This window comes from Sus scrofa, chromosome 6 (assembly GCF_054392235.1).
Source record: "Sus scrofa isolate SSC_HxYL_T2T_F1_AM1 chromosome 6, Sscrofa_HxYL_maternal_Yorkshire_Landrace_v2.0, whole genome shotgun sequence".
NCBI classification, from domain to species: domain Eukaryota; kingdom Metazoa; phylum Chordata; class Mammalia; order Artiodactyla; family Suidae; genus Sus; species Sus scrofa.
In genome coordinates, this window is record NC_139388.1 from 38,657,498 (window position 1) to 38,673,651 (window position 16,154).

Here is a 16,154-nt window from a genome sequence, read left to right on the forward strand (position 1 = left end):
AAACTATCAGCTTCATTATCTTTTCAAAAACCTCTTAATATAGATCTTTTCCCAAAGACATACCGATGACCAACACGTACATGAAAAGATGCTCCACATTACCAATCATCAGGAAAGTGCAAATCAAAACCACTAGGAGCAATTACCTCACACTTGTTAGAAGGGCTGTTGTCAAAAAGCATAAATAAATAACAAGTGTTACAGAAGGTGTGGAGAAAAGGGAGCCGTGTGCACTGTGGGTGGTGCATAGCCACTATGGAAAATAATATGACAGTTCCTCAACCTCTAAAGATTTAGCAATTCTACTACTTCTGGCTATTTACCCAAAAAAAGTACAACTATGCTAACTCAAAGAATATCTGCACCCCCATGTTCACTGAAGCATTGTTTACAGTAGCCAAGATACGCAAACAATGTAAGTGTCCATTGACAGATGAATGGATAAAGAAATATTCCACCGTCTACTATCATTTATTTTTTATTTTTGTCTTTTTAGGGCCACACCCACAGTATATGGAGAGTCCCAGGCTAGGGGTCTAATCAGAGCTGTAGCTGCCAGCCTATGCCAGAGCCAGAGCAACGCGGGATCCAAGCCGCGTCTGCAACCTACACCACAGCTCACGGCAATGCTGGATCCTTAACCCACTGAGCAAGGCCAGGGATCGAACCTGCAAACTCATGGTTCCTCGTCAGATTTGTTTCCACTGCGCCATGACAGGAACTGCCCACTGTATATTATTGAGCCATTAAAGAATGAAATCCTGCCACTTGCAACAATATGGATGGACCATGAAGGCATTCATGCTAAATGAAATAAGAGAAAGACAAATACCATGTGATCGCTCTTATATGTGAACTCTAAATAAATAAAAAGTAAGCGAACGGATTGGTGGTTGCCAGAGGTGGGGGTTCGGGGGTGAGGTGAAAGGTAAGAAGAAATAAATATGGTGCATTACTGAGCAACAACAACCAAAAAGAAAAAAAGCAGCAGCAATTTTTTTTTTTTTCCTGGATGCACAAACCTAAAACCAGGATGGAAGTAACCAAAAGATGCTCAACATCACTATTTGTTAGAGAAATGCAAATCAAAACTATAAGGAAGTACCACCTACACGAGTCAGAAGGCCATCATTAACAAGTCTACAAATAGCAAATGCTGGGGAGGGTGTGCAGAAAAGGGAACCCTCTTTCACTGTTGGTGGAAATGTAAATTGGTACAACCACTACGAAAAACAGTATGGGGATTCCTCAGAAAACTAAATATAGAACTACCAATATGATCCAGAAATCCCACTCTTGGGCATATATCTGGACAAAAGTTTCTTTCAAAAAGGTACATGCACCCCTATTCATAACAGCCAAGAGATGGAAACAACCTAAAAGTCCATTGACAGATGAATGGATTAAGAAGATGTGGTACATATATACAATGGAATATTACCTGGCCATAAAAAAGAATGAAAGAATGCCATCTGCAGCAACATGGATGGACCTAAAGATTATCATGTTAAGTGAATTAAATCAGATATGGAAAGACAAATACCATATATCACTTATATGTGGAATCTAACAAAAAAGATACAATAGACCTTAACAGAAACAGACTCAATGGTGGTTTTGATTTTGATGTCCCTGGTCATAAGTGAATTTGAATGCCTGTTAATATGTTTAGACATTTGTATTTCTCTTATGTGGAATGTCTACTTCTTTCCTCTGCCTATTTTTCTGTGGGTTTGTAAGGCTTTCTGTACAATATTAAGACACTAACAGTCTTTCATTATCTTCATTCTACTCATCTATCGTTTTCTTCATAGCTTCTAGCTATTCTCAGTAAAGGCCTCAACCATCTGTAATATATATATATATATATATTCTCTTGGATTCCATATTGCACAAGGCTTGTTCTGCTTTATGTTTAAATCTGGAATTTTTTATGTAGTATAATTGGAGGTCCACATTTATTGTTTTCTAGATGGGTAGCCAGTTGAATGAACAGTTAATTAATTAAATAATCAATTAAATAAATTCTTAAATCAAAATATAAGTCATATTTTAAGGAATGTCCATGCTCACATTTTATGTGTCTTCTGTGTTTGCACTGGGGTTGGGAGAAGAAGAGAAAGGCATACACTGACAAAAACATCCATATCATTCTAAGCCATTTTGTGCATGGTGAAATGTTTTTTTCTTCTCAAGAAAATGTGAGTAATTTCTTTTTCTTAACATATTCCAGATATTTTAAATGGGTATGTCCTCTAAGGGCTGCAAAATTCACAAAGGTGTTCTTTGAAGTATTTTCACTACCGTAAATAAGCAAACCAAAAAAAGGCAAATCTTTATGTGTGTCTCTTTGCGAAGAAAAGATTAAATATATATATCTATAATTTTAATAAATACACATGAATAGGAATTGAATCTATATAGATTTATTTATTTATTTATTTGTCTTTTTAGGGTCACATCAGCAGCATATAGAGGTTCCCAGACGAGGGCTTGAATTGGAGCTGCAGCCACTGGCCTATGCTATAGCCACAGCAATGCAGTATTAGAGCCGCATCTGTGACCTACACCACAGTTCTTGGCAATGATGGATCCTTAATCCACTGAGCAAGGCCAGGGATTGAACCCATGTCCTCATGAATACTAGTCAGGTTTGTTAATCACTGAGCCACAACAGGAACTCCAGATATATTTAATATGTATATGTTATAGTGCATATTAATTTTTCCCACTGAAATAATATTTATTCTTGCTGGTTTTTCAAGGAGTTCAGGCTACTTCATGCAAATCTAATTATCAGTATTTCTTTGAGGTGAATAATAAAGCACCATTAGCTCCATTTTTTTATGTTAAGAAAAAAGAGAATTAAATATAGAATAAAAGAACAAGCTCTTTTTTTGGTCAAAGAAGATGCATATAGCAAACACACAAAATTCACAGGAAATATACTGCGATAGATATATTCGTTGCGTGTGCGTGCATGCACAGTTGACTCGCTGTATTTGTTGGTTCTGCGTCCATGCATTTAATCAATCATGGATCAAAAACACTCAGAAAAAAAAAATTCCAGAGTTCCAAAAAAGCAACACTTGAATTTGCAGTGGACTGGAAACTATTTTCACAGGATTTATACTATGTTTATTTTATATTAGGAATTGTAAGTGATCTAGACACGATTTAAAGTGCACTGGGGGATGTATGTGGTCTTGCAATACGATGTCATTTTATTTAAGGAACTTGAGCATCCATAGAGTTTGGTATCTGTAGGGGGTCCTGACACTGGACGACCATAGTTTGATTGACGTCAGTACTCAAATGTGTCCACACTAATAACTGTAAGTTGTTCTAGCTCTTCCAAATTATTGACCATTAGAGATAAAACACTTATTCCAGTGAAACCACTTTTATTTCCTATTATTTATGTAATTATATATTGGAATTTTCTTCAAGGCCAGATTCATGTTCTTTATTTTAGTTATTGCTCAGAATCCAAGGGGAAAACTCAAATTGACTGACTAGTGAAGGATGCTCAGTGGGCGATAAGCACTTATAGCATTTATCTGGAGGCTTGCAGAAGTGGTTTGTAATCCAGTAAGACTGTGGTTGTGGAGAGAAATAGTGATTGGTTTGGAATCAAAGACAGTGCAATGAGAAAAGAGAGCCTTGGGCCAGAATTCTTGCAGAAGCAAGGAGAACTCCTAAACTGGGTCATTTCCCATAGCTGAATCAACTGTTGCTGGCTTCTCCCTCATGGGTTCTAGCTGGAAATATGGCATTCTAAGACTGCAATCCTTTAGAGAGAGGGAAGAAAAACTACAGTCTGGGGTAGATGAGTGGAAAGTACCTAGGTTTTACACTAACATACAGTAACTTGAATTCTTTTCATACTACAAGTGGAGAAATTTATTACATAATCTAGATCTTGGTATTCTTACCTGACAATTTCTATTTCATATGATCACCATGCACACTTGATACCATAAAACATGTGAAACACTTAATACATACAGATTCTGAACAGACATTATTTTTTCTCCTTGATTTCTCAAAAAAGTAAAACTTCCATAAGGTCAGATTTTACCTTATTTTTCACAAGTTTGCCAACCAGCACACATATAATTTCTTATGCAAGATCAAAGTTATGAGGAATGTGCCCAACTCCAGATTTTTTTCACTTACTTGTGCATCCATTTATTTGGTATCAATTTAACTTGTTGCTGAAGCTACTTATCCTTTCTCTCTTAGATCCTTTCAATAATCTACAAATGGGCTGTATTTTTTATGTGACAAGTTTGATTTCCAAGGTGAAACCCCCTAAGACTGGGCAGAAAAATGCCTCTTTTGGGGGCCGGGGCTCAAATTAATGGGCTTCCTTGTAACATTCAGTAAGGAAGTAAATCCATAAAATTTAAATGTTTGATCTACTTTATGTTTTTATGAATATTTGCTGAAGTAAATTTGGTAACACAATGTGTGTAGATACGATAGAATCTTTTCCATTTCATCTCCTGATCAATTAAATGAAAACATTCAGGGAGTTCCCGTTGTGGCTCAGTGGAAACAAACCCAACTAGTATTCATGAGGATGCGGGTTTGATCCCTGGCCCCGCTCAGTGGATTAAGGATCTGGCATTGCCACGAGCTGTAGCTCTGATTTGACCCCTAGCCTGGGAACTTCCATGTGCCACACCTGTGGCCCTAAAAAAAGAAAAAAGAAAATATTCAGGAGTAATAACTCAATATTGTGAATAATGTGAACAAAGAATGTGTCCAGATATATTAATTCAGAAATAAAATTTAATGGATCTTAATTTTGTTTTTATGAGTACAAACGAAGTTAACAGTCCATACTTCTGAAGAATCTTAACACAAATTCTGTTTTTAGTAAGAGCACAAAGAATATATGATCAGGTATAGATTATACTATATTTTAATCCAACCCCAATAGTTAGCACAAATACAAAACAACAACCATGTTTACAAGGTAAAAATTGTACAGTAGCTCTGTATACTAAAACATTATTAATAATGCAGTTTGAGAATCAAAATATCAGCTGGCTGATTTTGCCTTTATGATGCATATGAATATCTTTTTCTAGCATGGCAATGCCACTTAAAAAAAAAATCACCACTCTTTCAATATATTTTTCATTGCCAGTATGCATGACTAGTTGGAAAATTCATGTAATCGGCAGTAGGGTGGGAGTTTAGGCCCGAGTGCAAAGATTCATTTTGATAAGTTATATGATCATAAAACATGCAGTGATGAACTTTCGATTCATAAACTATTTCTATTTTCAGCACAGATTATTGTTGTAGTTGGTATAATCATGATAACTTTTTTTCACTTGATCACAAGCATTTCTTGCCTTCAGAGTGGCTATGGCATGCGAGAGGTCCAACAACTCTGCCAAGGGCATGGCAACCACCTCACCAGCATGATCAGCCCTGACACTAATGGCTGCCTTGATTAAGCTTCACCACAACACTGAACACACTGCTGGAAAATGGGTCTCAACAGAGTCTCTCACACCGTCCTCACTAGCTAACCAGACATGGGTCATCATTGCTTGGCTTGACGTCTCCTTCCAGCAGCAAATTCATCACGACCTTTGTCAAATAGCTGCAGGTTCCTCTTTTTCCCAGGGGGGGTGTGTTGTAAAAGGAAGCCATGTCATCCTACGAAGAAAAACAGTAAGCAAGTCGTTTGATTTTTGGTTTGTAAGGAGTTGACAGGTAAAATCAGTGTCAGCCCAGAGGGAAAAATAAATTCACAGGAAGATTTCCTGGAAGAAAATATGAGCTTCTTGAGTTTTCCTTTTATTTTCCTAAGGCATCTTCTTAGCAAATAAAACAAAGACAGACATTTTTAGTATTCTCCTGTTTGCCGGTAATTTTTATTTACTTAGGGAACCTTTTTACGCACAAGCATGAAATATTAAACAGAGAGCCCGGAAGGGACTATATTAGGTAGTACACACACCAGCGTCGCCTGTTACTCATTCCCATCCTCCCCAGAATTTAATTTTATAGCCTTCTGCAATCTATGGCTCCTTTCTGATAAAACGCATTTTAACTGCTAACTATATAAAGGAAATTTATCTCCCCCTAGATTTCTTTTTAGTCAGAACTACATAGCTGAACTGACTAGTAATTAACTAAAAAGTAACATTAATTCCACAAATAAATCAGACTTCCCTCTGCCTTTCAAGTACTCTATTCTGCACTCTGTAAATCTGTTTTATAAGTTCAATGATAAGAGATTAGGGATATCTGGAAGAACTGAGACAAAAGAAAAAAGTCTACAGAAAGCTATTTTCTCTACTTACTTGTTTTTCAACTTCTTTGAGTCGACTCTCATCTTTCTGAAACTCATGAAATGCTTCTTTCACCAGTTTGTCTAGATCCACTTTGTCTTGAAATTCTAGCTCAGGGTTTCTTTCCAGCACAATGGATACAACCATTAGAAGCTAGAAGAGACAGACATTGAAAGCCAATTATATGAACCATCCCAGAACTGATGGATGTTCCTCGTATTCCACGGTGACAGGCTTTAGGATCATCTATGGATGGAATCTTCTAGTCTTACAAATTAGGAGCATGAGTCCTGTTTGGAAACCTTACATTTTTTTTTTTTTTAATTGTGTGTATCTCTGTATCTGTTTACAGGGATAAGAAACGTTTAGAAATTAATGTATAGCAATGTTTTTTTAGTCACTTAAATAAAACTAGTATCTTAGAAAAAAATGACTTCTAATCCTGTCAACAGTACACAGTGTCCTAGTCACCCAAAGTATCTGAACTCTGTCGGGTCTTTAGGCATTAACCCTTGGTGGCAAGACACCAAAACAGTGTCCTGTGGAGCAGAGGCTGCCCCAGAAGAGGTGGTCGGCAACAAAGCCAGAGAAGACTGGGTAAGTTCAGTGGAGATTTTGAATCTAGGTTCATGATCAAATGGCTTGGAGTCCAGCACATCAAAGTGAGTACAATTCTGTGGTATCATGGTATTTCTCAGGGGAAGATTATGTTTTAAACAATATACTTAATTCTGACCCCTTGTTGACATGAGTGCTATTTGGTCTGCAAAACCTACCTTAGTTAGAGGCATCATCCTATTGTTTGGCTCCCCTATACATTTATCCTAAGGAGTAATGTTCATTTTATATGACAAATCATAACGTGCAAAATGTAATATGCAAAGATTGCTCAGATACTCATTGTACCTGAGTAAAAATGCTTGGTAAAGAATTTCTGGTGATCATTATGGCTCTTAGTTTGTACATGGAACAGGAAAACGGCCTCTTAATTCCCAACTTGGGAATCTTTCTGACTGTACTTTATTGAAATGCTTCCAAAACAGAACCTGAAAGAACCAAAGGAAATACTGAGAAAATCCCAAAGTGGGAAATCTTGGGGCAGGGATTGAGCCAAAAGAATGTGAAGTTTTGCTTAAGTTCTAAAGGAACATTTTTTCAGCAAAGAGAGTGACTTCGTTTTAAGGACTTCCATGGCCATGAAATACCAAAAAGTTAGCAGTATAAGCAAGGGATTCACCTTTCTGACAGCCCCTTGTTTTCTTGCCCCCAGTCTCTCCCTCACTCCCACACGCTGTGAGACAGATTGGCAGATACTCTTCTCAAATCCTGGCACAACAGAGATGAGGCTGAATTTCACTCAGCTGCCTGTAGCTCTGGACACTGGATTTTAGAAGGTGCCAAATCTGACTAGCATCCATGAGGATGCAGGTTTGATGCTTGGCCTTGCTCAGTGGGTTAAGGATCTGGTGTTGCCGTGAGCGATGGTATAGGTTCAGACACAGCTCAGATCCTGCGATGCTGTGGCTGTGCCAGAGGCCAGCAGCTACAGCTCTGATTCAACCTCTAGCCTGGGAACCTCCATATGCCACGGGTGCGGCCCTAAAAAGACAAAAAAATAAAATGGCAAAGAGCATGTGTGCACATGTGCATGCATGTGGGTGTCTATTTTAGCATTTAACTTTATATGGAACAGTGATGATACACAAAATGACACGCCTCCTCTGTTCACAGGGAAATGTTTGGAAAGATGTCCCTCAAAATATCAGCAGTGACGATCTACTGCTAGTGGATAGAGTGTTTTTCATTTTTTGGTTTCTTTTTTTATAATTTTCCAAACTATGGAAGCTTTTCACAATAGTTACGTGTTGTTTCTGTAAACAGAAAGAAACTGAAAAGAAGACAAAGAAAAAAAAGGTCACTTCCTCTCTTTTCTAGTAGTGTTGATACACTTACACTGGGGGTGGGTGGGCATGTGAGAGAAAAAGCTGGGCAGTCAGTCTTTCCACTCTGAAGGATTTAACTGTTTGGACTGTGTATGTGCCTTAACTCGGGTCAAGGATGGCCTTCTCCAGGGCACAACTGGAGGAGATGTGGGTCGGGAGAGGAGTGGAATTCCTCGTATCTTGGGCAGTCTCCTTTGTATCAGTTTTCAGGGAGCAGATAGAAAGCATTTCTTTAGCAATCGACGCTTTTAAATACAAACCTCCACGACAATCTGTCTGTACTTTGGTTGGTCAATATTTCCCAACATGTCCTCAACAAGGAGAGAGAAATTCATCTCATACATGGTCATATCTGACAGGGTTGGTTGCTGAAAAAAAGTAACTCAGCATTAACAGGCTGCACTGTTATACTCTGGTTCCCACTTAATAGGAAAATTTCATTTTCTAGTCAATAATCGTTTTCAGTTTCCGCAAAACCTTAGAGAGCATTTTCAGCTATACGACTAGATTTTATATATGTCAGACTACTGAAGCCAAACAGCTGACTACTGTGATAAATTAAACCTTCTGTTTTTAGTAGTTACCTTTACTATATTAATGTTTTTAGGAAAAAGGGACTATATTGCAAAGCCACTTCAATACACGGAAGAACAGACAAAAATTGAGACAACAAATAAGAGCACATATTGCTTTCAGAATTAACACAAGAAATTACGCCTGCTGTCAGACTTCAGCATGTAAGTCACTTGCTATTGAATTAACATCATTTCTGTGGCAGGTCCTTTTCAAGCCGGCAGCATAAAAATGCATACAAATAAGGGAAACATTGTGTGCAGAAAAGGTAAGCAAACATAGATAAAAGTAAAACAAAAAGAGTTTTCTCTACTCTACCCTTTATATTTCATTTGAAACAAGCGTATTATAAAATCTTCCATGCACTTTTCACAAACCAAAAGAAAGCAGAAAATAAACTCAAATCCAAACCATATCCGGGCATGGTGGATAATCTTCAGAGGATGGAAGGAAAGGCTCTAAATGCTAGGCTTGTACGATGGAAGGCGATGGAGTCACCAGAATTATTACCAGAGATGCAGAGATGATGAGTCATACTTATTTGCTTGTACCTCAGTGATGAATTTACAGCGAACTTATTCACAGCCTCAGAACAATGTGTATCTACTCACTACTCAAAATGGGACCCAGCAGAAGTGTCCACTTTCAAGCAAATGAGAGCAACATTAGTCCCACCTGGTATAATAATGCCTCACTCTTACATGCAATATGATCCATCTACTGTATTCCATATTCGATATAATCCACCATATGGTTAATGTTTATAAGTAGTACCTAATTTGGAGAAAATGAAGCCTGTTGCTATACAAGGTACAGGCAAACCTTACTTTATTGTGCTTCACTTTGTTGTACTTTGCAGACAATGTGGGGTTTGTTTTTTTTTTGGCTGTTGTTGTTTTAACAAACTGAAGGTTTGTGGCAACCCTGTGTTGTCAGATGATGGTCAGTATTTTTATTTTTTTTTGGCCTTTCCCCCAGCATGTGGAGGTTCCCAGACCAGAGATCAAACCTGTGCCACAGCAGGGACCTGAGCTGGTGAAGTGATAACACTGGATCCTTAACCCACTGCACCACAGGGAACTCCAATGGTTAGACTTTTTAGCAATAAAGTATCTTTCAATTGAGGTTTGTATACTTTTTTTTTTTTTAAGACAATGCTATTAAAGACTAATAGACTACAGTATAGTGTAAACACATCTTTTACATGCACTGGGAAACAAAAAACATTTATGTAACTTGCATTACTGTGATGATCTGGAACCAAACTTGCACTATCTGAGGTATGCCTGAATTATAACTGTTTAGATGTCTAGCCATGAGATTCATGAGGTTACAGCAGGAAAGGAAGACTCCTTCATGGGTTCACATCAATTTCCTTTTAATAGATTTCATTTGAAAAGTTAGCCTAGCTGGTAAACCTAGAGAAGAGATACCAAGGTTGCTTTATTTTCCAAACTCTGAAAGAGGTAGAGAGTATAGCAGAGAAGTTAAGAGAAAAGGCCAGATGTTAAACTGTGGGGGAAGAGGGTCACCCTCTGGGTCAGCTACTTCCTGGATGTTGGGACCCTGGGAAAATCACTTAGCTGTGCTTCAGCTTCCTTGTCTGTCAGGTGGTCGTAGTAAAGCACCTACCTCAAAAGACTGTTGTGAGGATTAAAGGAGCACTTAGAAAAATTCCTGGTACATACAAATACTTAACATGTCGTTGTTGTTAGCAAGGAGAGATACTAAATGTAAGTGGTCCAGGCAATCAGACAACTAAAGGAAAATCTGATGCGTATTAGCTGGGAAAGAAGCCAACAAAAGGCTGCACAGTCCACTGTACACAGACACGAGGCCTGGCAGGAAAAGCAGGAGGTGAACCGTAGAAGCTGGTGCCCCACCCATGGGAGACGGAGCATCTGGGAAAAGGCTGGGGCACCTATACTGGCAACAAACGAAAACCACTCAACGGTTTGTGAATAATATAAAGAATACTTTTTAAAAGTTCTCATTCATTTTTTGAATAATTAATAGATTCACAAAGCTCAAAGGATCTGAAAGTTTTTAAAAAGGGTTTTCAGTGGAAAGCCTGCCCTGTCCTCCCCTCCCCCCGACCACAATTCCTTCTCCCAAAGGTAAGGAAAAGACTGCTGCCAGTTTCTTGTGGGTCCTTTCAGAAATACCTTGTGTACATATAAACAAAATGGTATGGGTGTGTATATTCAAGAATATCTTTTTCACAGATATGTGAGATCAAACTCGTGGTTACCAGTGGGGAGAGGGGCTAGATAGGGAGAGGGGACTAAAAGGCACAAACTAGGTATAAAAGAAATAAGCTACAAGTATTCAATTATAACACAGGGAATATAGCCAACATTTTATAATAACTTTAAATGGAGTATAATCTATAAAAATACTGAACCACTATGTTGTATACCTGAAACTAATATAATATTGTAAATCAACTATACTTCCATTAAAAAAAGACTATTTAGAGAGTTCCAGTGGTGGCTCAGTGGTAATGAACCTGACTAGGATCCATGAGGATATGGGTTCAATCCGTGGCCTCGCTCAGTGGGTTAAGGATCCAGCATTGCCATGAGCTGTGGTATAAGTTGCAGACATGGCTCTGATCTTGCATTGCTACTATGGCTGTGGCACAGACCGGGAGCTGTAGCTCAGACTCAGTCCCTATCCTGGGAACTTCCATATGCCTCAAGTGTGACCTGAAAAGCCAAAAAAAGAAAAAAAAAAAGAAAAAAAAAAAAAAGAGGAATATTTGTATAAAGACTTTCATCAACAATAATTTGGTTGATGTTTCAACACTAGAAACCAATACAGTACCCCAGTTCCAGAAGGCCTAGTTATTCACATTGGTGTGCAAGTATAATGTCAGGATTAAATAAAATAATTAAATTAAAAAAGCAATCCAGTTTGTATAACTTGGGAAACCTTCTGAAGGAGGGAACACCAATTTATTTGGACCGAGAGTAAGTTGTATCTTGAGTAAAATAAGTGATAGTCTAATGACATATAAAGCTACTATATTTTTCACATTCCATGCAATTTTAATTAGTAACTTCCTTATCCACAGCACTAAGTCACCTTTTTTCTTAAGACTGATTTCGTTGTGCCTTTTTTTTTTTTTTTTGGCCATGCCTGTGGCATGAGGTACAGAGACTGAAACTGCGCCACAACAGTGACTCGAGCCACATCAGTGATAACGCTGGATCCTTAGCCTGCTGAACCTCCAGGGAATTCCTGATTTGGTTTTGTCTTACGAATGTATGTTTTACTGTTTGTGAAGTCCCCTGGCACTGGCCCATTACACTTGGTAGTGAAGGAATACCACCATTCATAATAATGCCAATATGAAAAACCCTAAATTCACTAATCAGCAAACGAAGGAAGGACAGATTTCTTGACCAAAGGTTTGGTCATGCGGTTTCTTTAAACATAGAGCTTCCTTGAAATATGAGAAATGTGATAACACAATTAAAAAAAATACAATATAACTGTTAAGTAAAATATCCATCGTAAAGCACAGCTTTTATATATAGGAACACTAAAATTTAAAAAATAACAAGAACTCAGATTAGGAAAAAATATTTCCAATGCAATTGATGAGACTTCTTACCTCTTCCCTTTAGGCATCTGAATAGCCCTCCCTTTAACGCTCTTAGAAAAAAAAGTAAAAAGCTTATTTGCAAAGCGGGGGGGGGGGGGGAACTCTCTACTTTCTTAGTTCCCTTTAGAAGCCCCTTTTATTGACACAAACATGGGCAGCTGTACCTGTGGCAAATGCTTCCCAGCTACAAGGATACCATTGGGTGTGCGCTCCAGGATCTGCCACACTCGGTCATAGAACCCGGTGGGAGTTCTATTCAAAGAGCCATCGATCTGACGCCTGTTCAGCCAACATCTGTAGACCAAGAGAAAATGCCTTGGTGTTGAAAAACAAGCTTGTTTTGGCAGAAAGCAGGGGTTTTATGTGAATTAATTGTTCCAATAGGGTGAGCAATAAAAGCCAAAATCCATCAATGATGCATAGCTACCATGTGTTACAGGGGTTACTAAATATTTATAGTGAAAACAGAGCTTGTAGGAAAGGAGAAAATCCCCAAGATTTTAAAAAATTTAACAGGCAAAATGTTATTCTCTAGGAAGTTACTTACAACTCACTATGTGATCAAATGACTTTCTAACTTGTAAAGCAGCTCCATTTAAAAAAACAGGAGCAGCCAATTTCAAAATAAGTTCATGTGGTCTTCATACACAATAAAATGTAAGCTCTATGAAGGCATGGGCCTTGTATCTATAGCTGGATCACTCCTATAACCTCTCCAAGAAAGGTACTTAATAAATACTTGATAAATGGATGAATGCTCAAAAAAGCATAATGTATCTATCAAATGAAATTACCTTATTTTAAAACTTACTTGTTAATTTACATCTTCTATTTAGTTTTCCATTTAAATGTGGCCAAAGTAGCAGTGCTAAAAAATCAGCTACAAAATCTTATATGTTGTTTAACACATAACAAAGAGTCAAAGTTCTAGATCACTTATTTTTATGGCTTAAGTATGACATCTTAAAGGTATAATAGTTACTTCAATCACAAACTCCTACAGATGCAGAATTTGCACAATTTGAAAAGAACACACAAATCACATAGTAGCATATTCTTAGAAAAGCTAGAGATAGGAACAAATATAAATTTTTTTATACTTTTTATTAAAACAGGCAGCAGAGTAAAACATGTCATCAACCACAAGGTGGGCATGTAATGAACAACAATATTTCTAGGTGTGAAAATAGCTATGCAGGACAACGTAAACAGAAAAAGGCATTTTTGTTCTGGTGAAAGAGGACCAAGGAAGTTGCATCACTGCATAAGTAAGCGGGCATGTTTTGGAGGTGTAGTTTCTTTTGGTAAACCCAGACTTGCGTGGCTGGGTTTAGTGCTAGGCTAAAGAGAAAAAGCCAGAGAGGTTCCTTCGTAATGTTTTACTTTGGGTAATGAATATCCAATACTCTGAACTGAATGAATATCTAATACGCTGAATATTCTGTTCTCTGCATTTGATTCCCAACCCCATTCCCTTTGTTTGGCAACATCAAAAAAGATGCTTTCAGAGTTCTATGAAGTCCTGGTTAATGCTATAAAAAGGAGATGTTTGCTTAGAGCAACATGAAAAGTAGAAATGTGTGAATATTCACAGTGGAGGAGAGAATTATTTTAGAAGAACTCTTGTTTTATTTTTTGGCTTTCTATTTTGAAAAATTTTAACGTAAAAAGAAAATGAAAGAAGTTCTTTACTCAGCTTCCTCTACTTCTGCCATCACACAAAACCAGAAGAACAGCTACTGAAACCAGGAAATAGACATTGATACAATACTACTAATCTATGGATGTTATTCAAATTTAGCCAGCTTCACCACAAGTCTCCTTGTTGTGGTCCCAGATCCCACACTGCATGTAGTTTCCAGGTCTCCTTAGGCTCCTGTGACAGTTCCTCAGTCTTCCTTTATCTTTCACGACTTTGACATTTCAGAAATGTCAGTTATTTTGTAGAATGTACCGCGATTTAGGTTTGTCTGACGTTTTCTCATGATTAGAATTAGACTGTGCATTTTTTGCAATGAATACCCAGCAACAGGTGCACCTTTTTCAGCACATTGTATCACGGGTAGGGTATGTGATGCTGATGTGCTGATGCGAACCTTGATCATTCGGTTAAGGTGGAATCTGTTGGCTTTCTTCACTGAAAAGTTACAATTTTTTTTTCTACAATTGAAAAGTATCTTGAATAGAAATGCTCTGAAATTATGCAAATTTTCCATTTTTCATTGTACTTCCACTCACTAAATTTAGTGGTTCTTGATGATTACTGTTGTATTTGCTTTATGGTGATTTTCTATTCCCATCATTCCATCTACACTTATTAATTAGAATTCTATTGCAGTAAGAGTCCCTTCCCTCCCATTTATCTATATTAGCATGGACTCATGGATATTCGCTCTATGCGATATAATCCAATACTATCATCATTTATTTTGTTGCTCATATTGTTCCAGCTTTGGCCACTGAACCGCCTTCACGCTGTCCCCAGTATCCTTCTAACACAACTCTATAATTTTCTGGAGCACTTTCTTACTTTCAGGTACCACAAGATGCTCCAGCCTCATCTTGTACTTTTCTTGCCTTGGCCCTGGAATCAATCCTTTCTCCAAGGAACGTTGGTTCCTTTTATTAGAAAATAGTATTTAGAGCCTAACTATAATGGAAAAAAATAAAAATCATTAAAAAAAAAGAAAATGGTATTTAGAAATCAGTATCTGGGCACTAGGTTTGCTCATTGCTGTTGGGGTTTCATTGCTTCCAGGTTCTCTCAGTGGACAGTTAGGCAAGATAAAGATGTATGCTTGCATATACACATATACACCCACATTTATTTCTATATCTCTCCATCTGTGTAAAACCATGAATTCATACTGATATATCCAATTCCAATCCAACACCACAGGGTATGTTCTAGCCACACCCTTTTCCTTATGTGTAACTACATTCTCCGACAGTGAAAACTATGGTCTAATTAATGACCATATTTACTTATTTACCCAATAAGTGCATGTGTATATACAGGTATATATATGTGTGTTTATACATAAGTATGTTTACATATAATAGTGTGTATACACACACATAGCAAGTTCATAATTGCTAATTCCTACCTCTATGAGAAAAATTTTTTATTATTCAGAGTCCAGGATTTGTCTGCAGTTCTTTTTTTGTTTGGCTGTATAGAGTCTAGTCAGTGTTTTCCAAAGGTACTGGGGTTGATTCTTGTCTCCCCACCATCACCACTTCAGTGAGGTAATATTATTCATTTGCAACACAGGTAAGGTCATTTGTTACTATTTGTATTCTATTTGGGGTATCTTCCATACCTGGGCTAATTTTAATTAATCATTTATGTTTGGGGAATATAAAACATAGCCACAGTTTAAGAGTAAGAACTATACAAAAGGTATACTCACAGAAGTATTGCTCTCCTCCTCTGTACCCGCACCTATTTCTTCATTCCTTCCACTGAGCTCTTACCCACTCCCTGAAGGTAATCAAGCTCAGTTTCCACTTTATCCTTCCTGTGTTTCTTTTGCAAAAATGAGCAGATATCGTCTTCCTTCTTACATGAAGAGTACCATACTACAGATACTCTTTTGTATTTTGCTATTTTTATTTAACAATACAGCTCATAGAGATCACAGTCATTCTTTTTTTTGGTCTTTCTGTCTTTTCTAGGGCTGCACCTGAAGCATGTGGAGGTTCCCAGGC

The 16,154-nt window shown here is 37.6% G+C and overlaps 1 protein-coding gene across 17 annotated transcripts in view; it reads right to left on the bottom strand.

Moving 5' to 3' along the window:
• Window positions 1-4,779: 4,779 nt before the first annotated feature.
• The window catches only part of PHKB (phosphorylase kinase regulatory subunit beta), a 199,113-nt gene continuing 187,738 nt past the window's right edge, over window positions 4,780-16,154 (bottom strand). For all 17 annotated transcript variants that reach the window (XR_014805945.1, XR_014805944.1, XR_014805948.1 and 14 more), the window contains 4 exons: window positions 12,608-12,737; window positions 8,521-8,628; window positions 6,330-6,470; window positions 4,780-5,679 (listed from right to left, as the gene is read on the bottom strand). Coding sequence is in view for 9 of the 17 variants with exons in the window: in XM_013998278.3 (XP_013853732.2) it covers window positions 5,542-5,679; window positions 6,330-6,470; window positions 8,521-8,628; window positions 12,608-12,737 (517 nt within the window). In the remaining 8 variants the exon portion in view is untranslated. The remainder of the gene's footprint in view (window positions 5,680-6,329; window positions 6,471-8,520; window positions 8,629-12,607; window positions 12,738-16,154) is intronic.